This window comes from Onthophagus taurus, chromosome 6 (assembly GCF_036711975.1).
Source record: "Onthophagus taurus isolate NC chromosome 6, IU_Otau_3.0, whole genome shotgun sequence".
NCBI lineage: Eukaryota > Metazoa > Arthropoda > Insecta > Coleoptera > Scarabaeidae > Onthophagus > Onthophagus taurus.
Genome location: NC_091971.1, coordinates 28110634 through 28137246, shown reverse-complemented (window position 1 = coordinate 28137246; position 26613 = coordinate 28110634). Strand labels below are relative to the sequence as shown.

Genomic DNA, 26613 nt, shown 5'->3' with positions numbered 1-26613 from the left:
GGTTGCATAATTAAATCTAATGAATATGTAAATTGTTAATAATAATGCAAAGAATAATAATTACACAAAGACTTAAATGAAGCAATGCGATTTTTCCAATTATATCATTGGATATGTTGTGTTCTTGTTAAATGAAATGTGTTGTGGATATGTTTTGAAAAAGATTCGATGTGCTTTCGTTATTACAGTTTATTATATGCAACCCACTATACAGCCTTTTTAATTTATATTACCAACCAACTTAATTTAACTTATTTATAAACAAACAAAAGTATAGTGTTATATTTGTATTCGATTTGTTTTAATATAGACAACCAACTGTACATTTCGTATAAACCTTAAGGTCACCGTTCAATGGCCATTTTTATATGGGCCCATACAGGCCGATAGAGGTTACTTTCTAACACATTTATGACTTTCTGCCAAATTATTACAGAAAAGTAAATACACAGGATTGAAGTATAGTTCATAGTAGTGAATGACATAATTTATTTTGTAAAATAGTTGTTATATTAACAATAATAAATTACTAAACTTTGTCATAAAAAGGGTGTAATAAAAACTGACTTTTATGACAAATTAAGCACTTAAACGAGGTGACAATGCTTCATTCACTAGATGAGTAATATAAGAAGAGATTCCGTGACAGTGCAAGTATAATAGATCTGTTGTTATCTCAGGATTGTGTTTTATATAAAAATGTGCAATTTTCACGTAATTATTGAAATATGTAAGGGAATCTGCTGAACAATCTAACTTTGGTATTTTGGCAATCGTCTTATAGATGGCGAAATTTAAAGAATAAAATATTGCTTTATTATTTTAACTTTGAACAGTTTCGTGATGTATTGAATGTTGTGGGATTGTTAATAGATTTTATCTACGACTGCTTGGATAAGTCATCATTACCGCACTCATTTGAGGTGATTTGAGTTACGTAATGAAGTTCATTACCGCACTGGTTTCATTACGTAACGCATTTTTAGCCTAATCAGAATAGACTTAATTTATTGAAACGAGCAACAATACAAAAGAAAAAGTGCTATCTACTTACAGAGAAACAATACTATTTATTATAAACATTAATTGTTATGTTTTTACATTTCAAAACACTTATTTCACATGAGTAAACATGTTGTTGAAACTGACAATTCAAAATTGTCAACAATCATTTCAAATAGTATATTATTATATGCGAGTAGAATACTATACTTTGTCCACGACTATTGAAATTGATTCCATAAATTTATTTAAATACATTTTTGAATAAAGGTTAAACGTCAATGTGACACAAATTCAATGTTACTAACTGTAACCAACTTCACAACAATTTGTCAAAATCAAATGTCAGTTTTATAAAACGTCGTTTTCTTTACGAAACTTAATTAATTTATGCTTAAATCATACGAAAAAAGGAATTTGTTTAGGTTTTTTAATGTCAAACATTTAGAAACTCCTAAAAAATGGAATTAAATTGACGTTTTTTGAACTTTTAACGTTTCAAATAATTATTATTAGTCTGGTCAAGATGGCTACCCGTGGATAATGATTATTATTCACCGCTATTATTCACTCCGTGAAGAATGACTACCATTTTGTTTTAGAAAACTCATTCATAAGGTATATATTATAAGGTAGTCGTGGACAAATATTTTTATAAATGTGAAATAGACTTTTCTAAAGAAATTTTTTTTAGTTATTTTTAGCAGTCGTAGATAAAATGCTGTATATCACACGTGGGCTAGAGCATAATTACAGTACTCGTGTCTACGACCTCGGTCTACGACCTCGTCGTGCAATTCTCCACACTCGTGCTGTAATTATGTTTCTCGCCCACTTGTAATATAAATAACTATTATTTTCCCAACATAATTAATAAAACATTTAATCAAAATTAAATTAGTCAAGCAGTTTTATACATGTGTGTCTTCTATGAGTTTATTGAAAGGAATGAATAATCTTATATAATAACAAATTTTTGTTGCCAAGATATATTTTTAAAAAACAAGGTCCCTAAATCTTTTTGTTTGACGAAGGAAAAATATATCGTGGCATCTTGGATTTAGGAAATGGATTTTGTAGATATGACGCTACAAATACTCCCCCTTCCAAGAAGAAATAAGGTTAACAATGAAATGTAAATCAAGTAGTTATAAATATTTCAATTTTGAAAACGTATTCTTAAAGATTTATTTGGAATTGAATTTTGATTAGAAGCAATTTCAAGTTTATCGTTAGCTATAAATGCTGGTGGTAATCGATCAATATTAACTGATAACACTAGTCTACAAGAAAAAATTCATAAAATATACATTTGACGCCACTGTATTTTTCTTATGTAGTTTGGCCCCCTAAACCCAGAAATGCTATTCATCAAATTAAAGACTATTGTGTAGCCAATAAATGGTATTAATACTTATTCCAATCGGTTCGGTAGTTTTAAAACAACGGTCCATAATATGTGGAAAAGGGATATTTTTTGGACAAAATGTGAACCAAAAATTTATTCAATATCCGTGGGGAGTCGCAGAAAAATTCTTTTTTACCTTCTACGTAAAGTTTGCTCTTTTTAGAAGACAACAAGACACGCAGTAGATAGTGAACTTCATTATCACTAAATATTTAGTGCTAGTGAAAAAAAAATTACATTACCGCTAAATCTTTAGTGATAGTGAAAAAATATTGCACTACCACTAAATATTTAATGATAGTGAAAACCTTTAGTGATAATTAACATTATTATTCATTGTCAGTAACATAACACTGATGAAGAATAAAAGTAAGACTATTAAAGCTGAAGCAGTATAAAGAAATTTATTCAAAATAAACCATATTTTTGAGTAGACACTTCTAATTATGCCGTACCAAAGGTAGGAAAACATAATTCATTTTTTATTTGCTTTTTTTAATACCAACATTTCAAAATTACGGTCTGCAAGATTTTGCCTTGTCGATCGATTGATAATTCCAGCAAAGGAAAAAAGTCTTTCCACTGGCGCAGAGGAAGGAAGAGGCGTGTTGTATTTTAAAAACATTTTTTTTATAATAGGAAACCGGTGCAAAGCATCAATGCTTCTATCATCGTCATTCAAGTACAAAATTACTTCGGTTGCTATAGCTCCGCCATGGGAGTCTACATATTGATTTTCATCTAAAAAAAAGAAGTTATTTACAAAAATTTCGTAGGTTGGTTTCTTTTAATCGAATACCTGTGGACTCGTCTTCAAATTCGAGAAATGATGTATTAGCACTTATGGAAGGCTGTAAATTATTTTCTTCCCCTACCGGTTGTCTTTTAAACTGCAGCGCATAGTCTTTAACTTTATCTCGAACATCATCTAGTGTGTATGACTCAGCACTTTCCAGCAAGACTTTACAAAATTTTAATTTGATATCGGGACAGAGTGCAACCGAAAATATTTTTCAAACCTCTCCAGTAACTTTAATTGCATTTGAATATTAATTTCCGTAAGAAATTTCAAGTTTTCGGAAGTTAAACGTCGCATTTTTATTTTGATGGACACTAAAGTGTGAATGAAATAGCCAAAGAACATATTTTGTTCTCTTTGAAGGAAGTCGATAGCTTCTGCGATAGGTTGCATTATTCTTGCATATTCTTCCAAATATTCAATTTCTTCCTCATTAAAAGTAGAAATTTCCAGCTTGTAGCATAGTTCACCTAATTTGGTTTTGACTTCTATTAGCTTCTGAACCGAATCATACAGTGAGTTCCATCTTGTAACGCAAGGCGTAACCAGATACGAAGATAAAACTGTTTTTATTATTTCCGCAGATTTTGGCCTATTACATTTATTCCATAGTTTTGTACACCTGTGTTAAGTAAAATGTAAAAAGTTAATACACATATAATAAGGGTACTTATCAAAATAGCTGATTGAGGGCTGCACAGCACACTGCACAAATTTGCGTGACAAAATTGACCCGCAAAGTTGCCCTTTTGTGCAAAAGACTTTCCATACAAATTTTGATATTTCATTTGCGAGGGTTTAAAATTGAACAGTTTGTCCAGTTTTCGAGAGTTTTGCACCTTTAAATGAGCACCCTTAATAAATTTAACCTCGAATTTTTATTTCAAACCTGTTGAAAGTAGCTTTATGAATGCTATGAACTGCCTGATTTGTTGAGCTATCTAATATTTTTAAAAAATCGGTAGTGGCCAAAAGGTTGAGCGTATGGTTAGCACATCGACAATGCTTTGACAAAATTGGCGTATAATTGTGAAACTCAGGGCTGGAGTATTCTGACTGGTGATCATCGTCGGACCTATCATCATTGTCGCTCTCATTTTCACCTTTTTTCTCTAAAATAATAATTTATTAATGCTTAACTTTTTTACAAGATTTTACAAGATGTTACTCAGAACAACTCCAAATTCTCTAAATGCCTTGACGAAATTTGATCCATTGTGGGTTATGGTATATAGTATTTTGCCGACTGATACATTGTACTGTCCATTGATGTCGCGAATGATATCTGTTATTCGATCAAAAGAATCTATACCTTTAAACCTGCAGCATGCTAAGGCTGCAGACTTTCTTTCTAAGGTATCTGCCTCTAGCCAGTGGCATGTGTACCCAAAAAACGCTCTTTTTCCTCCAGACCAAATATCAGCTGTTGCACATATAAATTCAATTTTGGCCAGATCTGCTGACAACTTTTGTTTGAACTCCGTGTGGCTCTCGGAAAGCATTCTGGTTATTGTACGTCTACTGGGGATCCTTCTTTCGGGGAGCAATTTTAAGAAACTAGGATGCTCGATAATAGAGAATGGAGAGCACGTTTCGCAAATAAAAGAAAGAAGATCTCGATGAGGTGCAGATCTAGCACGCAAACTTTTTCTGGTTTCAGATCTTTTCTTTTGAAAATCATTAAATGTGCTTGGATGTTTTTCGTGTAAGTGGTGTATAAAGTTAGAGATTACGCGTAGCGAACCTTTAACTTTCTTAAGGCATACTTGACAAATAGCGATTATACCTACCATTTTCGTTTGGTATGGAGTCGAAGCTCTCTATTAAATAAACATTGTGATGAATATATATATATATATCTGTATATTTTGAATTGCAAGTATTGTACTTAAAAAATACCTGCTCCACTATTTTGAAAAATTCTCCATTAAAAAGAATTTCATTCCCGCCAGAAAGTTGCTTTTGATGAAATTCATCAGTACTCCCATTATCACTGATAGTACGTACACACCTGGTAGTTTCCGTTGTTTCATTAATTCGAATTTATTTACTCGAACGAGGTTGGGGTTCGAAAGTGGGATCAGCCAATGAATCGTCACTTCCAAAATCTATTTCATTATCACTCATTTTATAAAATATAATTTTTGTCCACTACAAAATTGAAGCACTTTGAACACTACAATATTTTACTAAAAAACACGAGCGGCACTGAACCAAAAATAGTACTTGTTCACCTATTTACTCACTTAAATACATCCATAGTAACTAAAAGCATAGACAGACGGCAACGTTGATCCGGATTAATGGCGCAGTTGATCTGATCAAAATTGTGCCGCGAAGTTGTCGGTTCGAGTCCTGCTGCCAGTAGAATTTTAATTCAATTTTTTTTATTCATTCAAGTATAACTTCTATATTTTTTAATGTTGTTTTTGGTTAGTTGTTAACTTAATCCGGATGAACTGCAGCTAACTCCCGAGATAAATCCGAATTAACGAGTTAATCCGGATCAACGCTGCCGCCTGCCTATCTATACTCATTACTATTGAGCTGCATTGCAATTTGGAGAGTGCCAAATAAATGAGTCTGCTGTCGACACCCAGAAGTCGTGATTTATTTCGCTAGATTGGCTTAATGTCATCGATTAGTTACACGTCTATACATCAAGAAGCATTTTTATCAACAAACTAGTTGATAACTAATATCGAACAAAATATAAATTCAAATGTATTTAGTTAAAGATCATGTTTCACTAAAAGTTTAGTGATAGTTTGCATTTTTTTCACTATCACTAAAGGTTTAGTGATAATGCAATTTCTTTTTCACTATCACTAAATTTTCTGTGGTAATGGTTTTGCATTTTAACTGCCACTGAATAAACAGTGGTAGTGCAATTTAGTGGTTGTGCAAAAATGCCCAACCCTGGATCAGGGTTGCCATGTCTAGGGATTTATTCCGAATCTAGGGATTTTTATACGCGTCGAAAAATATTTAATTTTTTACAGTAATTGATCTAGTTACAGGTGCAAATACTTCATCATAATCAATTCCGTATTTTTGTGAACAACCTTGTGCTACTAATCGTGCTCCGAAACGTTCTTTAACTCCACTTTCGTTAGTTTTACGTTTATACACCCATTTTGTACCAAAGCTGTTTTTTCTTTTGGCAATTCCATTAAAATCCATGTGTTATTTTTCTGAAAAGCTGCCAATTCCTCATTCATAGCCTGTACCCATTTATCTTTATCCTTTGAATTTATCGCTTTTTCGTAGGTTTTTGGATCATCTTCGAATATATTTTGTGCATAATTTACACTTTCAATAAATCTCTTAGGTGGAATACCTCTATTTTTCCTTGTTGGGTATCAATGTTCCTCTTCGGTTTGTTGTTTTTCTTTACCCCTTCATTCAAATTTTTTTGAAAGGTTCTTGTAGATCTTCATTATTCCAGATTTATCATAATTATTCATATATCATTATTATTCTTTTCATTACAAGGTTTTTCAACGTTTATCTTTGGTTTATTACATTTTTCGTCGGCTAAAATTATATTTCTTGTAATCTTTACGTTTCTGTTATTAACAAGTATTCTGTAACCCTTCAAAAGCCATAAAGTTGTTTAATTATTCAAGAAAGTCCATCAGGTTATGGGCCCAGATCGCGGGTTATAAAGATTGAAATACTTACATACCTAATATAATATATAATAAGGAGATATAACAGAAAGATATCAAGATGGAAAGCGGAAAGCATATGGGTCAAATAAAGCTATTATCTAACAACAATTATCAGACATGGAAATTTCGAGTTGAGATGTTGTTAATTCGGGAAAATCTTTGGGAAGTTGTGATAAATGAACCACCAACTCCAAAAGAAGATATGTGGGACCTTACAGATAAAAGGGCTCGAGCAATAATTGGATTATTAGTGGATGATACACAACTGAAGCTTATAAAAGGGAAAACAACGGCGAAAGAAATGTGGTTATCATTAAAAAACTTCCATGAAAAGTCTACATTAAGAGTGACAACCAGACTACTCAAAAAGTTATGTAAAAGGGAACTCTCAGAAGGTGGTGACATGGAGATTCACTTAAGGGAAATGGAGGAACTACTAGAGCAATTAACAACTGCTGGACATATTTTTCCTGAAGAAATGATTGTTATATTTTATTTACAAAGTTTGCCAGCTGGTTATGATCATCTTATAATTGCATTAGAAAACAGAACGGACACGTTGACAGCGGAATTTGTGAAACAAAGACTTCTGGAAGAGTATGAAAAACGAAAAAATCGGGACGTCGACGAAGCTTCAAAGGCCATGAAGACACTGCAGTATTCTAGAGGTATAGAGAAGAAAAATATTGAATGTTTCTTTTGCAAGAAAAAAGGACACATGCAGAAAGATTGTCAAAAGTATATAACTTGGTTGAAGAAACACAAAGCCAAGATAGCAGAAGACAAGAAAGAAAATTCAGACAATGAAAAGGAAGAGTATTTGAGTTATATAGCGAAGGAAAATACCATAATTCATCATTGCAATAAATCCAACACTATAACAGGACAGCGAAACGACCAAATGTGGTACATAGATTCTGGAGCAACGGCCCACATGTGTAACAATCCAAAGTTATTAGAACATATTAATAAAAACGGTGCCACAGTAGTTAGTGTAGCAGACGGTCGTAAGTTAAATGTCAGGGGTACAGGTACGTGCGTTATTAGAAGCATTGCTAATGATAGTAGTAATATGGTTATAAAATTAAACAATGTTTTATATGTACCGAATTTAGATAGCAATTTAATTTCAGTTAGTAATCTAGTAAGTAAAGGGTTAGAAGTTATATTTAATGAAAAGGGAGGTTTTGTTAAATGTAAGGATAATATAATAATGAAATTTAATAAGTTAGGTAAACTATTTGTGTTAAATTTTGGTGAAAAAACATATAAAATGTCATTGCCAATAATTAAAAGATGCGTACATGAATGGCATAAGGTTTTAACCCACCGAAATTTAACTGATATAAAGAAATTACAGTTATTATATCCTGAAAAGATTAATATTACAAATTGTAACTGTTCAGATTTATGTGAAGAATGTTTAAGAGCAAAGATGACGCGACAGTTATTTATTAAAAGTAATAAAACCGAAAAAACAAATCCGATAGATTTACTTCATTCAGACGTTTGTGGTCCAATAGAAGTTGTAACGAATCAAGGTTATAAATACATACTCAGTTTAATTGATGATTGTACAGACTATACAACTGTTTACTTAATAAAGGAAAAGAGTGATGTAGCAAACATAATTAAAGAACATATTAGTATGTTGGAAAATATATTTAACAGAAAACTAAAAATAATACGAAGTGATAGAGGCGGAGAATATATGTCTAAAGATCTGAAACATTATTTTAGACAACAAGGAATTTTACATCAGACATCTTGTCCTCGAACACCTCAACAGAACGGTAAAGCAGAAAGAAAGAATAGAACCTTAATGGAAGCTGTTAGATGCTTACTTATTCAATCAAAGTTAAATAAGTGTTATTGGGGTGAAGCAGTTAAAACTGCTTGTTATATTTTGAACTAAATAGAATAATTAAACGTCTTTATGGCTTTTGCGGGAATTTGATTTTTGCCAATTTTAAAGCAGAATCTTGTATATGACAAAGTCATAAACAACAACAACAACTTTCTTTATATCACTATGCTTACAACATGTAAATTGTCAATTGGTAAAGTGATCTAAATATTTATTATAAAATAAACGTTGATCAAAATAATTATCAGTAGTAATAACCCAAGAACGTTGATAATCGAAAAAATTTTATAACAGATTTCGAAAGCGTGTTGCTTGGAAACAGACCGACGCACTATGGAAAATTTAGTCCATTTGCTGATCAAAAATCAATAACTTTCTTGTTTTTAAAGATAAACGTTTCAAACTTGGTACGAACATTCTACATTACAGGAAGTAAGAGTACCAATTTTCTTTTTATTATTATTTGTTATTATTTATTATTATTTTTATTTCCTCGTATATAGGAACTATATGAAGGCAAACTACCCTTTCGAGGTTGTGATGAATCTTTACATTTGATGGTCCTAGAATCTATTTTGACTATTTTAGCATTACATCTGTACATATGCATGTGTTAGTATATAGTATGTATTATATACGTGCGTTCGTAAACACGACAACTCAAAGACTTAATTATCTACTTCGATGAAATTCGGTATGCGGTTATTAAATTAACACTGTTGATCTCTACTAACTTTTGGGACAAATCGGTCGACCGGAAGTAGCAGTTTACTTTAACAGATTTTGAAACTGTTTCATATAAACTTGCAAATAGAGATTAACAAATAAAACTTTGTAAAAATCTGACTAAGTATGAATAACTGTCAGATACAAAATGTCTACCACCTCACATAACCGGAAGTAGTACTTTACCTGAACCTGTACCCATTTGTTTCATATAAACTGGTATTTAGTAAAATAAATAGTTAAAATTTTTTATAAGCCTTTATATCTTTGAAAAACGTGTAGATAAAAAATTTCATTGAAATCATGAAACCGGAAGTAGTATTTTGCTTAACAAATCACCGCCACATGCGATTTTGCATATGGGAGTTAAAATAGAGAAAATTCAACAGTTCTTTTGAATTTAGTGCCCGTTTAAAGGTATTTTTCCAAAAATTTATTATTCAGTCGCATAAAAATTTTAGAAAGTCGAGTGTAGAGCACTCTAGTTTTGTTATTACAATGGAGTTTAAGAAAAAAAAATACAAAAACTGCATTATTGGTTGATTATTGGATGGACTGTATCTTTTTATGTCTTTCATTTAATGCAACCTCTTAAAAACAGGGTTAAAATATGTTAAACAATTTTAATTATAGGTATATAATAATTATAGTAGTATACACAATTATATGTATATTTTATTCCTTTTTATGAGTATTACCGATATTACAGAGTAATATTGTTTTTGAAAAAACCCTAACAGATTACAATCTCTATCTGAGATATAAATATTATAATACAATGTATAATAATGTTTAACTCGTTCACTATTCCATCATTGCCTGACACTGTTCAACTTGTTCAAGTTTCAGAAACCAGGTGATGCTGTGTTAAAAGAGCTAGGGTTTCTTCGCCAAGTTTCTTTACATTTTTAATGCACTGCTTTCTAATATTCGTTATGTATGGATCTGATTGATGTATAAAGGAGTGTATGAAATTACATCTTCGTTTGTAGCATATCTAGAACATTTTCGTGCATGATGTAGTCTACATTTTTTGTAATCTTTATTTCGAGATTCCTGTGCATCTTCTCGTAGCTGTCCAATAGGTAAAATTGCAAAATGTCGTATAATACGTTCACTATGAATTAATATTTTATGTACGGAAGATGGCATGTAATACCAGTCATAATTTTTTTCTATTCGTTTCTATCGCATATTCTCCAAATTTTTCTATATCTACCATAACACCGCCTGAAGAATTATATAAAATCGCTTAATCAATATTTCGTCGACACCGGTAATTTCTGCTGAAGAAGAAGCATTACAAAAGAATCTTCTAGCAGTATTACCATCGTTTGTATTACCACTTATTTCACGAAAAAATAAATCCCGACTTTCGGAAAACCCATTTATGATCGACAAGCGACTCAAATTTTCCATATGTGCGACGCCGTAGGCGGAGGTCTGTTGCCTATAAGCAACACGCTTGAGGAAGTTGTTCTAAAATTTTTGAGGATTTATTAATGTTCGAGGGTTATTCGGATAGAACATTTTTTGCTACTTAATTTTGCGGATAGTAAACAAAGTAAAGTCTTTATTTAAAAGTAACATTTAAATCGTGACATTTCGAAATTATTAAATTTTAGAAACGTCAAAATTGAAATAAATCAAATATATTCATAGCAACGTACATAACTACGTGATAACAGCCCATGAACTGTTTTCTGTATAATGTTGTTCTGGTTGGTTCTCTTCAATCAAATGATCTATTATAAAATTAACTAATATCATTGGATTTCTACTTAAGCAAAAAATTTTCAACTAAATTATTCTAACAAAAACCAGTAGTTGTATTACTGAGAATCAACATCATCGCTCTGGACCACTCCACATACATCTCACATTGAAGCTTCCTCTGACAGTTTTAAGCTTGAGCTTAACCGATACCGCTTTTCTACTCACCATGTAGAATTGTATAAAGAACAATTCCGAAATTTAAAATATTTGCTGGTCTATTTTAGCGTTAAAGACAATTCTTCGGCTACTGTTAGAGGTTCTTTAAAATACCTTTGAAATTATTGCCAAAGAGGTGACTCTTGGTCAAACTATTGAAACTGAACTCTTTATTTTTCCGATTTGTGACCGTCACTTACTTGTTTTCTTAATTTCGTATATTCCATCAGTATAAACTCTTCTTCCTGGTCATCAACCATAATTTATTTCAATAACACCGCGACCATTAACTTCCTTTTACACGAAAATTCCTTAAATTAGCAACACATTTGAGAAATATGGTTGCATAAACAAACACATTTCATTCTATTATAAGTTTTTTTTACAAAAGATCATTAAAAGAGAAAATTATAACAATAATAAACATAAATAAACAAATAAATATTAACCGTATTTAATACTTGTACTGCACTATCTGTCAACTGTTTAAAAACGTATTTTCCTTCTACTGCTGGCATAAGATCTTTAATTACCTTAAAATATTCAATAATAGCTTCGACGTCCGTTACTTCAAGTGGAGTAATTAATTTAGCATTATTCTGAATTATCGAATATCGATCACCACCCTTAACTAAATACTCCGTAGTTATAAAGTTATACAAGGCGTCCATTTTTATTGGGACGTATGTAGGCGTGTTGTGCTCATCGATACTTCTTATCAACACCGAATTGATGGTTGGTGTGAGAGCTGGGATGTCATTAAAGATTATTTTCAATCCAGCTGTAATTAGAAAACCTCCTTTATCGTACGATTGAGCACTCTGTTGCAAAACTTTCAGAAAATCTTTGCCGGTCATTTTAACAATGTATAAGGGATGGCGATACGGAAAAGATGCATAAATGTCGCCTTTTGTCACATTTGTATTGTATATGTTGGTAATAACAGGCACTCTTATAGCACCAGAATTGAATAAAGCAACAGCAGTATCAGTCCAATCTTTACCTTTATAACGAACCATACGGTATCGTATAAAAGCATCAACGGCTAAATTGCCATAATTGCATTCAAATTTACGACACTCAATATCAAGATCAACTAAACATTGTCCTATATTAGAACTACTCAACTCCACTACTTCGGGGCGAAATTTATCTAAAAGCGACAAAATCTTTTCATCTTGAGGAACCATTTCGTTCAAAAAAATGGGTTCTCCATCGCTGTATGTAACCGTTCCATTTGCGTCAAATGTGAGGTTAAAATCTCCGATGTATTTGGTGTAACCATAAGTATGAACTACAGGAACCAATTTTCCGTGTTTTTGAGAAACTCTTCTTGGGTAACCATCAAGTGGTTCTTCACTACTTGGTCCAATACCGTTATATAGAAATGTATGACGGTGACCACAAATCACAGCATCAATGTCTTCCACGAATTGACCTATTCGTTTGCCTAAAGTAATACGTCATAATTTATCATTTCAAAAAAAGTACGAACAACTTTCATACACATTCGAAAACCTGTATGCCCAAGCGCTATAATAATCTTAATTCCTTGTTCTGTTAGTTTTTTACATTCTTTAGTAACCGCGCTAAGTTCATCGGTAACTTTTAGTGTCTTTAAGTTGGTCATATGACTGGTGAACTTGGCCAAAAACCCCACAATTCCGATTTTTGTCCCATTTATAGTTAATATAACTGACGGTTTTATCAGTGATTCAAGCTCAGTTTCATTATTGTACACCAAATTTGATACTACTAAAGGAAATGTTACATTTCTCGCAAATTTGAGTAGCCCTGAAATTCCATAATCGAATTCATGATTTCCTAAACACTACAAATTAAGAAATAAATGTAACAATTGAATTCAACTATCGTTTAAAATACCATCACGTCTGGCTTTAAAGCATTCATAAATGTTGTGGTAATTGTATCTCTGTGTACCGCAGTCCAAACAGTTCCAACAGATACATCTCCCACATCCACATACAACGTGTTAGCGTCATCTTCCGACTTGAGATTTCTTATTTTATTAACAATGTAAGCGATTCTAGCTACCCCACCGTACGTAATATTCTGATTAACATTACTCTTATCTGTTTGTTCTTCAAAGTGGCCTTTTATATTACTAGTATGCAAAATACGTAAAATAAGCGGGTTTCCTTCGGATATTGTTGAATTAATTTCTTCATCCTCGTTAGTTGTCGAATTAAGATCGTTTTCTTCAGGTAATGTTGTGTTATTGAATGGTAACACATTACTACTGATGAGTAGCAATAAAATAAAATAAATCAGTAAAAATGATGGTGTAATTTTTGACGTTTTCATTGATGTACACTTTTACATCACGTTATGGTTACCGTTGACATAAGATCAAAACAATTTCGGTCATCTGTGAAAGTATGTCTGATGCCTAGATCACCAACTTCATGCTTCTATCTTATAATATTATATTTAATGTCTATGCGCTTTATACAATTATGAAATTCTTCATTATTTTTAAAATATGTAATATATGTAGTGTTAATAAAGTTGCAATTTTTAGAGAGTGTGAAGTAGTTAGGCTACCCATTTTGGCCAAGAACAGATGCCATAGCGAAAAGTGGCTAGAAAAGTCGTCACTTACACATCCGTGGACCAGGCAATTCAAACGTTTAAGCCGTTCAAATCGCCTGGAGAAGACAATATCTTTCCTGGTTTGTTACAGCAGGGGAGGTCGTTGTTGTTGCCAATTTTGGGAAAAATTTTCAGAGCGAGTGTCGCCTGGAAATATGTGCCGGCAGAATGGACTAAGGTACAGGTTTAGAGAGTTGAGATTCGATATTCATCGTAAGGTTATAAATTAAATTACCCTGGGGTTGTATATACGACGAAAAATAGTTTATTTAAACTGGCAAATCGGTGCTACAGCTGTTTCGGTTTTACAATTAAACCTTCCTCAGGCACGACTGAAAGAGTTTACAATATAGAAAATATAACATGTTTACAGAAGCTAAATCTAATTACCGTCAATATTGAAGAGCAAACAATAGGGGAAACAAATCGGAGGTACACCAAGCGACTTGAGGAGCTAAATCCATTTTCTTATTTTATATTATTTTATATATATAAAAAGTTAAAAAGCCATATGGCTGCGTTACAATTTAGGGAAACTGCTTGAAGAGCGTGTTTGTTCCCTAAAAACCTGTTTATTTGAAGGTTAACTGTAAAAATGCGTAATTAGTTGAAAATATTAGAAAATTAGTGAAATTTACCTATTTTTCGTTGTAAAAGATTATGATTCAACAAAATATCGCAAGGAAACACAAAAGTTAATGTTATTAACAAAAATAACAAAAATTAACAAAATAAGAAATTCAAAGAGTACGATCTGGCGTGAAGCGCTAAGACGACTAACGGATTTTTTAAGAAAGGATAACCCCTTTCTTAAAAAATCTGTTTAAGTTGGATAGTCGCAAAAGACGTCGGCGCATGCGTGGCAAGGTGGTATTTTTCCTATGAAAGTTACATTATAAAAGCAGAGAAATATTATAAAAAATGAACATTAGCAACATCTGAAATTTATTCTAAAACTATCTATGCAAAGGGTAAAGCGATGGATCAGGTACAAGCAACTACAAATATTTGAGGAAGAGCCTATGATTGTTGAAATCGGTAATATCGTTAAGTAAATTGTTATTTATGTTATTGATATGAATGTAATATTCTTCATACAAATCCAGTTCTTTAGATTTATTAGCTTGTTTAAGGATTTTCACATTGTTGAAGGAGGTGTTATGATTTTCAGATTTTAAATGTTTATATATGGCTGAGCTTTCCTTATTCATGTGCTCCCTGAACCTGACCATCAAATTACGGCCAGTTTGACCTACATAGAGCTTGTCAAAGTCGGAGCAGGCAACACTATAGACTCCACTCATCGCACCGAGGGCAATCTTGGGTTTAGTATTATTCAAAATTTGACCAATTTTTTGATCAGAGATAAAAACGGGGTTGATATTAAATTCTTTCAGACCTTGACCAGATACTTGGTACAGGTATCTTACATACTCAACGTTCGGTCCCTACTTCTAATGCCTTTCGACCCATCAGCTTAACGTCATTTCTGCTGAAAACCCTTGAAAAAGTTCTGGAACGGTATATCCGTACGGTGCCATTGGTATCTGGTCCACTGAGGGGTGTTATCTCCCCTGCTTTGGTCCCTTCTAGTTGACGATTTGATTGCGATATTCGAAGCCGTTAGTATGGAAATACAAGCTTATGCTGATGACATTGTCGTTATGGTTAAAGGAACCTGTTTGCCGAGGATATCTAAAGTCCTCCAGGTGACCCTAGATACCATTTGCGCTTGGTGTAAGGGAGAGAACCTCTCAATAAACCCGCAAAAGACAATTGTTGTGCCCTTCACCAGGAAGCGAAAGTTGGATGGACTAATCCGCCCAACTATCCAAGGTGAAGAAATTCCTTTTTCAAAGGAAGTCAAATATCTAGGAGTAATCCTAGACAAAACCTTGTCATGGAATGGACATTTGCAGGGAGCTTTGCACAAAGCTAGACTATCCTTGTGGACTTGTCGCAGTCTTTGTGGAAAAAATTGGGGTCTTACCCCTGAAAGACTGTACTGGCTCTATATGACTGTGGTTAGACCTATGATCACATACGGAGCAGCAGCCTGGTATAGGAAAGTCCGACAGACTTCAGTTATCAGTAAACTTTCACAAATTCAACGAATAGCTGGATTGGCAATCTCTGGTGCGATAGGCACAACGCCAACTCTAGCAATGGAGGTTCTGCTTGGCCTATCTCCTCTGCATTTGCATATAGAGAAAGTGGCTAGAACAACCATTTACAGATTTAAGCAATGTGCTCAAAACTGTTCCGACATGTCCTACCAATGGGCTGCGGAAGACATTATAAGCACTGATACTGTGCTATCAATGCCGTCAGATTTGGCGGTATCACTATTAGTGATTAATGCTCGATACCAGATTGTACTGCCTGAGCGGCAGTCCTGGATCGAAAATGAAAATTCTCTGATTCAGGCAGACATTTGCTTGTACACAGATGGATCAAAAACGCCTGAAGGGGTCGGAGCAGGAGTATACTGCCAGACACCTCGAATTAAGCAAGCTTACAGCTTGGGTACATACTGTACTGTATTCCAGGCGGAAGTATTTGCTATTGACATGGGTGCTAAAATCCTTCTTGAAAGAGGAGTGAAGAACATGACAGTACGAATTTTCTCAGACAGTCAAGCCGCTCTCCAGGCGCTGCAAGCCGTGAAAACGGTGTCGGCTCTGGTTAATGATTGTAAGAGAACATTAAACACACCGAGTTGTGATAACAGAGTCTCTCTGATCTGGGTCCCGGGTCACTTTTGGGTTGCTGGCAATGAAGCGGCAGATAAGCTAGCACGAGATGGCAGCGCTGAAGCGTTTGTGGGGCCGGAACCAGCAGTTGGTGTATCATTTGCGATGGCCAAATATAGCATTGGACTGTGGACTGAAGAGAGACTTCGCCTACTGTGGACCAATTCTCCTGGAATGAGACATGCTAAGGTGTTCATTAACATCGCCACTGTCAAACCCGGGAATATTTTAGGACTTGCCCGTAGTAGCATAAAAGTTCTAATGGGTGTTTTTACTGGGCACTGCCGATTAAAAGCACACCTCAACTTGTTAGGTTTAGCCGACGATGTTGAATGCCGACTATGTGCGGAGGAAGCAGAGACAGTTGAGCATGTTTTATGCCACTGCCCTGCCGTTAACCGTATCAGATTCTCGATTTTTGGGTCGCAGTTTATCTCCTCAAGGGATCTGAATGACCTTTCGCCGAGCAAGGTATTAATGTTCGTTAAGAGCATTGGACTGCACGGTGAAATTTGATAACGATATCTATCGGGGTACAATAGATCCTTAGATCCTTACCCGATATGTAGTCGATGCAATGTAATGTAATGTAGCCAAGAACAGTGCCTCGTTAATAATTTTTTCTGCAATAATTCTTTGCTGTTTTGGTAATTCTTGCAATTTCATGTCTACATTTCTTCCATATACTTCAAAACGATTTTCTGGTATCTTAGGACGTTTAAAATGTTCATTCACACTTTTGAGTACTTCTTCATACGTATTCTTCACTGGTTTTGAACGACCAAGTCGTCTTATTGTGTCTCTTTAGGTATCAGAACGACCTGGTGTTGGTGTGTCTCGATCGCTATCTGATTCGTTGTATTGCGACGTTGACTGCTCCTGTAAAAAAGAAACAGTTTAATGTTCCCAGACGTAAAGATTAATGATGAACCTAAATTTTTTTTTAGTTACCACAGACAAAAGATGAATGGAAAACAATAGCAAAGGAATTCCAGGAGTGATGGAACTTTCCTCACTGTTTAGGAGCCATTGATGGCAAGCACGTTGAAATCGTGCCTCCACGTAACAGTGGTTTATTTTATTACAATTACAAAAATAGACATTGTATGGTCCTCTTGGCAATAGTTGACGCAAAATACAGATTCTTATTTGATTTTGGAACAAATGATAGAGTATCTAATGGAGGAGTGGTTCAATTTTATGAATAGCTGGAAAACTACACGTTAAATATTTCTAACGAAGATAGATTAAAAATAGTTCATGAACACTTCCGTGTGTGTTCGTAGCTGACGACGCGTTTTCTCTTAGAAAAGATATGATGAAACCATTTCGGCAAAATGACTTAGACAGTAGAGCAAGGAAAATTTATAATTATCAAACATCACGAGTACGTCGCATTGTTGAAAACGTGTTTGGCATTTTAGCAGCGAGGTTCAGAATTTACAGAACAGAAATTAATATGTCACCCAAAAATATTGAAACGGTCGTAACAGGATCTTGTGTTTTGCATACTTTCTAGGACTTTTAACAACAATATCAACGCTTGAACCATTACAATGTATTCGTCAAGAAAATGCTCCCAGAACGGCAAAACAAATAAGAAGTGAATTTATTGGTTATTTTGTGAACGAAGGAAAAGTCCCCTGGCAAGATAATTTTATTTATTAATACAGGGTGTCTCAGCGAGACCGGTTATTAGACGTTTCTGGGGTTCTGGCCAAAATAAAAATATGAGAATTCATACTTAAGTATTATCAATTGCGTTCTCTTTGACTAAAATATTTTCAGATTTCTAGCACTTCCGGTTATACCGGAAGTCGCCACCTACTTTATTTTTTTAAATGGAACACCTCTATATTTTTACATATTTTGATTTGTCTGTTTTCACGGTTTATAAATAACTTTCCTTTTTGCAATTTTATTCGGCCGTTCTCGAGTTATTAAAATTTTTCTAGAAAAATCTGGTCCAGCAGAGATGTGTTCAAAAAACTAGACACTTGATTTTTTGAACCCATGTCTGGATATCAATTTAGGATTCAGAACATGCTTAAGCAACATGATGGAGTATGTTTTGGTGCCGAGAACGGCTGTCTAGAACGTTTGGTCACTTTACTATGGCACGTTAACTTTTCGAAATTTGGAAGTACCATAACTTCATTTTTTTAAATGGCACCCCCCGTATTTTATTACTTAGTCGTCTTCGGTGTCTAGATGTACAATGATTTTTTATATCCCATATTATTATCTCCCATAGCTAACATTAATAGTTTAGGAGATAATTAGGGTTTTTTGAAAAATGCACACATATATATATGGATATTTAGCCTAGTGTGCCATTTTCTATAATATATATACCCTGTATTTTGGGTAATTCAAATTCGACCCCCACCATTGGAATCTCAGAAACTATTAGAGACACAAAAATGGTTAAATGGGGGTAAAGTTGCGGATCTTAGAGCTCATCATTTTTCAACTAAGTTTTTGGATCTAGCCGTTTTAGTTTTTAAAATATGGCCGAAAAACAAAAATACTTTTTCGTTTTTTGCCTATAACTTTTTTATTTTTCGTTTTTTCGTGAACCTGAAAAAACATTCTTAAGACAGCCGAAGTATTCTTCATAAGTATTGTTTGTTGGTTTCTATGGAAACCATCGAGATATACTATGTTTACTGGAGTGCGTGCTTTGAGCTAGAAAACGAGCCGGCCTCCCCCACCCCATAACGGCAAAAAGCTTCAACTTAACATACGGAAAAAAAATTATATATTTTTTTAAAATGAAATACATTGTGTGACATATCATTGAAATCAGAATTCATTATCCTATTTTTTGGTGTGAAAATCAAATATGGCGTTCATAAGAAAAAATAAACCTGATGATAGTTTCACGAAAACGAAACGTCGGAGAAAATTACTAGTTTCATGACATGTTGCTCCGAGATTTCATCCGTTCCTCTTGTTGGTTCCCTTCGGAAAGGGGCAGGTGTTTCGCCAAGATCTCACCTGGCATCTTCAGTGCGTTGTCGACCACAGCAACGCATACTTCTCCATCCATGAAGCACTACGCTTTAACATTATATATATATATATATATATATATATACAGTATGTCCCCGGATCGAGTTACAAAGAGGAAAAAGAAATTTATTACTGATTTTTCAAACTTATCTCAGCATAAATAATACGTCGGATATGTTCAAACCACTAAATCGTACGAACTTTATATTCTAACTATAGAAGTTAACTAATTATTCCCATTTTTATGTAAAAATTATACTTTTCCTAAATTAAAAATTTATAGTTAATGTAACCATAGAAACTAATAATATAAAATAAAAGTTACAACTTATATTAGTGAAAAATATACGTAATGAAACATCAAATTAACCTCTTATTTGCTTTTTATTATATGCTTCGATACTAGTTTCGAGGTATTACCTCATCTTCAGTCGAAAACTACAAGAATTTTTATAATTAGGAAAAATAAATTATGTTAAAATAAAAAACTTACAGTCAAAAATAAAGTTCACAATTGAGAAAAACATTACCAAAAATATTATCAAAAATTTTTAAACATGTTGAAAAGGAGAAAATTTTTAATGCGCAGCAAAAATATTTTAAAGGTCAAAAGGTAAAACGTGGTTGAAGACCAAAAAACTATTTATAAGAGGTTAAATCTAAAAATATAAAGCGGTTAACGATAATAACAAATTAAAAATATAAAAACTTACGAAAAGGCGAAGATAACAAATTTAGGATAGGCTGCGAGACTTTTAAGGTAAAAGGCCGAAAAACGTTAGAAAAATTTTAAAATACGTTAGAAAATACGTTAGAAAAATATACGGACAAATCAAATTAAAATATGGCTAATTGAATAAAATATTTTAAATGTAAATTTATGTAATAAGTAATAACACACTACCTATGTATGTAAATAATAAATATTATTTATTTGTAAGTGAACAAATCCTCATTCAAACAAACTCCCTCCCAATTCGGCACACATTTGAAGACGAGTTCTAAATGCTTTATAAGAAGTACGAATTTCCGCCAGTAGTAGAGATTCTATCGCTTTTATTATTTTTAGTTTTAGTAGTTCTGCATCATCTTGCAATGATTCACGGTAAGTAATTTGTTTCAATCGTCCCCAAAAATAAAAATCCGAGTACGAGTACTGTAATTATGCTCTAGCCCACGTGTGATATACAGCATTTTATCTACGACTGCTAAAAATTACTAAAAAATCAATTTCTTTAAAAAAGTCTATTTGACATTTATAAAAATATTTTGAAATGATTGTTGACAATTTTGAATTAATGTTAGTTTTAATAACATGTGTCAATAACATAATAATTAATGTTTATAATAAATAGTATTGTTTCTCTTTAAATAGGTAGCACTTTTTCTTTTGTATTGTTGCTCGTTTCAATAAATTAAGTCTGTTCTGAATGGGCCAAAAATGCGTTACGTAATGAAACCAGTGCGGTAATGAACTTCATTACGTAACTCAAATCACCTCAAATGAGTGTGGTAATGATGATTTATCTAAGCAGTCGTAGATAAAATACTTTATCTACAACTATTGAATTTTCTATTCGTTATGCATTTGATTTTTGACTGGTAATGACACGCATTACTCGCACGACTGACAAGTGTTGAATAATGAAGCCATTATTCCACAGTTCTGACACGACCTACTAATCAAAAAATAATATAATATAACAGAAATAATAGCTTTCTTATATTGAGATTATGTACGAAATGTCTATCAATACTATTACTATACTATTACCTGCTACTAAATGCGGTTTGCTAGACAGTAGCACAAAGTGTCACTTTACTGCCACAAATGGATAACATAAAGCATATTTTGCTGCCGGTTGGCGATAAAGTATGCCAATAATATCAACATTACTAAATTCTGCTTATTTTCATATTAAATATTGAATGGATGAAATAAACATTTCAGAATGTTTTTTAACTTCTAGAAAACATTAACTTCTACAGAAACATCTTAACCATATACAATAATAAAGTACAAATATACAAATGCAACTACGACATATTATTAGAAATTAGGAATGATTTGAAAACTTATCATGAAGAGAAATTGCAGCTTACAGCATCGAAAAAAGCTTATAGAAAGAAGAAATTCGAACTTATTGAAAAGTACGTTGAAATTAAAGAAGAAAATAATAATAAAAAGTAGTTTTATAAGAATTGAAAGAAATTATTTGTTGGATCCATTGTAACCAGTGACTAAATAATTTGAAAGTAATAAATTTTGTACTTTTACTGGTTAAAAACTATTTATTCATTAGAAGCTGACATGTTTCGATCTATTCGATCATCTTCAAAGCTCTACAAGAAGCCGTACAATTTCAAATTAGTATCAAAAATTTAAAAAATAATCATCAAAAAACATGTTGTTAGACAACAAAGAAAATTGAAAAAGTTATACAAAAATAAGTGTTGAAAAATATAAAATTTATAATTATTATTACTTAAGCAGTCTATTTATTAACTTCAAGTTAACATTTCAAAAAATTTTCTTTTTATACTATTTGTACAGAAAACACTTTAAAACTGCGACGAATACAAGTTAAAAACTCTTCGCCAAATGGTTCAAGAAAGAAATAAAACAAGTTCTTAAAAAAGTAAAATTTTCACAACAAACGAAAAATAATTAAAAATTAAAACATTATTCATTCGTAGGAATTAAAAGAAAACAATTTTTAATTGAACTAAGGAAAGGATTGTCAAATGGGTAGGATTAACTAGAAAGGAGTTGGGAGTAGCCGCAAGGACCCCAAAATCTGCGGATAGTATCTGCGGCTAATTATACTACTCCTCGGTATTTTGGGGAAACGGATTGGATAAACAATTATAAAGTGGTACTTTTGTGTAAAAGACTTGGTCGTTAAGACATTCTACATTATTATTGTTGAACCTGAACCTGTCAATCTCGTACGATTTCAATAAATTAAGCTTAAAACCCTTATTTAAAAAATTAACGCTTTTCACACTAAAATAAAAAAGATTCTTAAAGAATCGAAGGAATTTTTAAATAATAACGACATAAACAATTTTAATCTCTTACCCATGAATCCTAAAACACCTTTGGTATACTCTTTGATTAAGCTACACAAAGATAATAATTATCCCATTAGACCTATTATATCATCTATTGACTGGAGCACATATAAATTATCAAAGTTTTTAATTCAATTTTTCAAATATAAAGCAGACTATTCTATTAGTAACAGAACTGATTTAATCAACACATTACAAAACATAAATTTACTTAAAAACTTCACTTTATTATCTTTTGATGTTACAAACCTTTACACTAACATTCCAATTAATGAAACACTTGATATTGCTAAACAATTGTTAAATAATAAAACAGACTCAATAAGCGCTCAACATACTTACAACTTACTTAAAGCTTGCACTGAACAAAATTTTTGTCAATTCGATAATAAATATTATAAATATAACGAAGGTTTGCCTATGGGATCCTCCTTGACTGGTCTTCTCTCTGACATTTTCCTTAATAAATTAGTTCAGATATGTTGATGACGTCATAATAGTTTGGAATGATGATGGTTATAATTTAATAGAAGATTTTCATTGTCACATCAATAACTTACATAACAAATTAAAATTCACAATAGAAATAGAAACAAATAAAAGAATAAATTTTTTTGATCTTACTCTTATTAATAACGGAGAATCTATCGAATTTCAGATTTTCAGAAAACCAACTCAAACTGACACCATAATACCTTGTGACTCATATCACAATAGATCTCATAAAGCTGCAGCTTTTAGAGCTTATCTTTATAAATGTTTTAATACACCACTTTCTGATAACGAAAAACAAACAGAATTGAACATAATTAGATCTATAGGTTTAAATAATGGTTATGAAATTCAGGAAATTGATTCTTTAATCAATAAATTTTTAATTAAACAAAATTTAAAATCTTCTACCTCCCTTCAACCTATTTCAGATAACAATAAAATATATAAATCTATTAACTACCCTGGTCCGATAGCTTACAATATTCAGAGAATTTTTAAAAAATATAACATCAACATATCCTACAAAAATAACAACACTACACAGAAAATTTTATTTAATGCTAAAGATAGATTAGATATTTTGGATCAAAATGGTGTTTATAAGTTGGAATGTAATATTTGATGTCTTAAAACAAGAATAAAAAAACATATTCAAAGAGAAGAATCCAATTTTGGTAGACATTTAATGACTTATAACTATGAATTTTACATAGACAATGATGCCTCTCTGTTGCATAAACAAAATAAGGGTTTTAAGCTTAATTTATTGGAATCGTACGAGATTGACAGGTTCAGGTTCAACAATAATAATGTAGAATGTCGTAACGACCAAGTCTTTTACACAAAAATACCACTTTATAATTGTTTAACCAATCCGTTTCCCCAAAATACCGAGGAGTAGTATAATTAGCCGCAGATACTATCCGCAGATTTTGGGGTCCTTGCGGCTACTCCCAACTCCTAGTTAATCCTACCCATTTGACAATCCTTTCCTTAGTTCAATTAAAAATGGTTTTCTTTTAATTCCTACGAATGAATAATGTTTTAATTTTTAATTATTTTTCGTTTGTTGTCTTTTGCTTTTCATTTCTGATCAGACATGTGTGACATTCTTTCGGAACACCCCATGATGTTATTCTAAAAATACGCCGTTGTGAAAATTTTACTTTTTTAAGATCTTGTTTTATTTCTTTCTTGAACCATTTGGCCAAGAGTTTTTAACTTGTATTCGTCGTAGTTTTTAAGTGTTTTCTGTACAAATAGTATAAAAAGAAAATTTTTTGAAATGTTAACTTTAAGTTAATAAATAGACTGCGTAAGTAATAATAATTATAAATTTTATATTTTTCAACACTTATTTGTATAACTTTTTCAATTTTCTTTGTTGTCTAACAACATGTTTTTTGATGATTATTTTTTAAATTTTTGATTTTTTGATACTAATTTGAAATTGTACGGCTTCTTGTAGAGCTTTGAAGATGATCGAATAGATCGAAACATGTCAGCTTCTCATGAATAAATAGTTTTTAACCAGTAAAAGTATAAAATTTATTACTTTCAAATTAGTTTTATAAGCTTTATTAGCTTAGTTTTAGTTGGTACATTAAAATTTGTGTAATAATCTAATATTTTCTATAAATGTTTCTCAATATCATTATTTTTTATACTTATGAATGAGTAGAAATATTACTTAACAAATTTTCCTGTCTCTTCCCTTCCGATACGTTCATCAAAATAACTTATTAGATAACATTCTTACCAGCCCTTAATAGTTTGAAAGATCTATTAAAAAAGACAATGCCCTCGACAATGAACAAGGTATGTTTCATAAGGAGATGAGCAGGTAGGTTACTAATAATAAGTGGTGGAGAAAAAACATATATACATTTAATTTCAAAAAATCTTTACTGATATTGCCGTCTTTTAAAATAAATAAAATATTGTTATTAAACATATTTTGTGGCACTGAACAGAAACGAAAATCTAATATCTACTACAAATTAAATTAAAAACAAAACACAACACAACATTCTTAAACCAAAATAATACTTCTCGTATAATAACTTTTTAACTCATTTTTCTTCTAGTATTACTAATAAACTATTAGCTTGTTCCTCTTGCTTTTCAGAAGGAAACTTACGTGTTCGCAGTATTCTAGCTCTGATAATAACAGAATGCAATTTAATTTCAATCATTAATTAAACTAAATAGAAAAATGTTACATACAAACCCTTCCAATTATCTTTGGTTATAACTTGTTCGACACATAAGCTGTTTACAACCTTCAAAAGTGAACTATAAGACGGATATTTAGCTCCAAGCTCTATACAAGCAATTGCAGCTGTAGGAACGAATTTTTTTGGTATTGCACTAAAATATCTAGCTGATAATTCCTATAAAAAATAATTTATTAAAATATTATAATCAAATATCAAAATACTCACCTCTATTTCAGTAAAATTTTCGCATGCAGTACAAAGTCCACTTTCGAAATTTGTGATTTCACGCAGAACGGTTTCAGTTATTACAGCACACATTTCATTAGGGGAAACTTTGAATGCAGTTACCAACATACTTTCATAAATATCGCCGTAAAAAGAATGGAATTTATTGAAAAGTGCCAAAATGTAAAGTGCAATAGAATTTGTTACGGCATTGGTTGAGTTAAGAAATTTCGTCACTAAACTCATAGAATCTTCTGTAATTTTTATAAATGTTATTAATAAATTCAAATTGACAATAATCATCATTTACCATCATTATTTTCAAGCTTCTTTTTAATTGACACACAAATAATTTCTACTTGATCTTCTGTTAAAGAATTTTTAAGTTCATTCCGAATTGTTTTCAAAGAAACATGAACATCCACGAAACAGTTAAGAAGCTAAATGGTCAGAAGAAGACAAGAATGTAATAAGAATATTATTCGCTAATTTTAATATCTTAAATTATTGTAAAGTGTACTCATTTTGCAAAAATAAATAAAGCGAAGAAGAATAGGTCGTAAATCAATTAATTTAACATCAAAAATGGCAAACAGAACCAGAACAATTTTGTTTCGTCTCAATATAAACAGTTTATCCGCGTGATGCTACTCTCACGGCTTAGAAACCATGTCTTCTATAAAACTAACATGAAAATAATGGCGCGAATTAATACCAAAACTAAAAGATTGCGTGTGAAGGGCACAAAGCTGTCTTAAGAAATAATAAATTAATTGTTGATGACAAGTTATATGAAGGAAATACTGCAAA

At 32.0% G+C, this 26613-nt stretch overlaps 2 protein-coding genes and 1 long non-coding RNA gene across 3 annotated transcripts in view; all 3 read right to left on the bottom strand.

Annotated features, from left to right (window-relative positions):
* Positions 1 to 11663: 11663 nt before the first annotated feature.
* On the bottom strand, positions 11664 to 13735 carry LOC111429359 (protein 5NUC-like). Its single transcript, XM_023065249.2, has 3 exons — positions 13293 to 13735; positions 12915 to 13239; positions 11664 to 12858 (listed from the first exon to the last, which is right to left on the bottom strand). Exons 1-3 carry the CDS (start codon positions 13731 to 13733, stop codon positions 11804 to 11806), a joined length of 1821 nt encoding a protein of 606 aa, XP_022921017.2. The 5' UTR covers positions 13734 to 13735; the 3' UTR covers positions 11664 to 11803.
* Positions 13736 to 20154: 6419 nt separating this feature from the next.
* LOC139430213 (uncharacterized) lies at positions 20155 to 20345 on the bottom strand. The gene is made up of 2 exons (XR_011640672.1): positions 20283 to 20345; positions 20155 to 20227 (listed from the first exon to the last, which is right to left on the bottom strand). It is a non-coding gene; the product is annotated as an uncharacterized lncRNA (long non-coding RNA).
* Positions 20346 to 25245: 4900 nt separating this feature from the next.
* LOC111429352 (uncharacterized) overlaps positions 25246 to 26613 on the bottom strand; it is a 45724-nt gene continuing 44356 nt past the window's right edge. Inside the window, exons 10-13 of the mRNA XM_071196878.1 lie at positions 26114 to 26243; positions 25804 to 26057; positions 25586 to 25752; positions 25246 to 25519 (exon numbers count right to left, since the gene is read on the bottom strand). Of these exons, the coding sequence (XP_071052979.1) occupies positions 25432 to 25519; positions 25586 to 25752; positions 25804 to 26057; positions 26114 to 26243 (639 nt within the window). The 3' untranslated portion in view covers positions 25246 to 25431. The remainder of the gene's footprint in view (positions 25520 to 25585; positions 25753 to 25803; positions 26058 to 26113; positions 26244 to 26613) is intronic.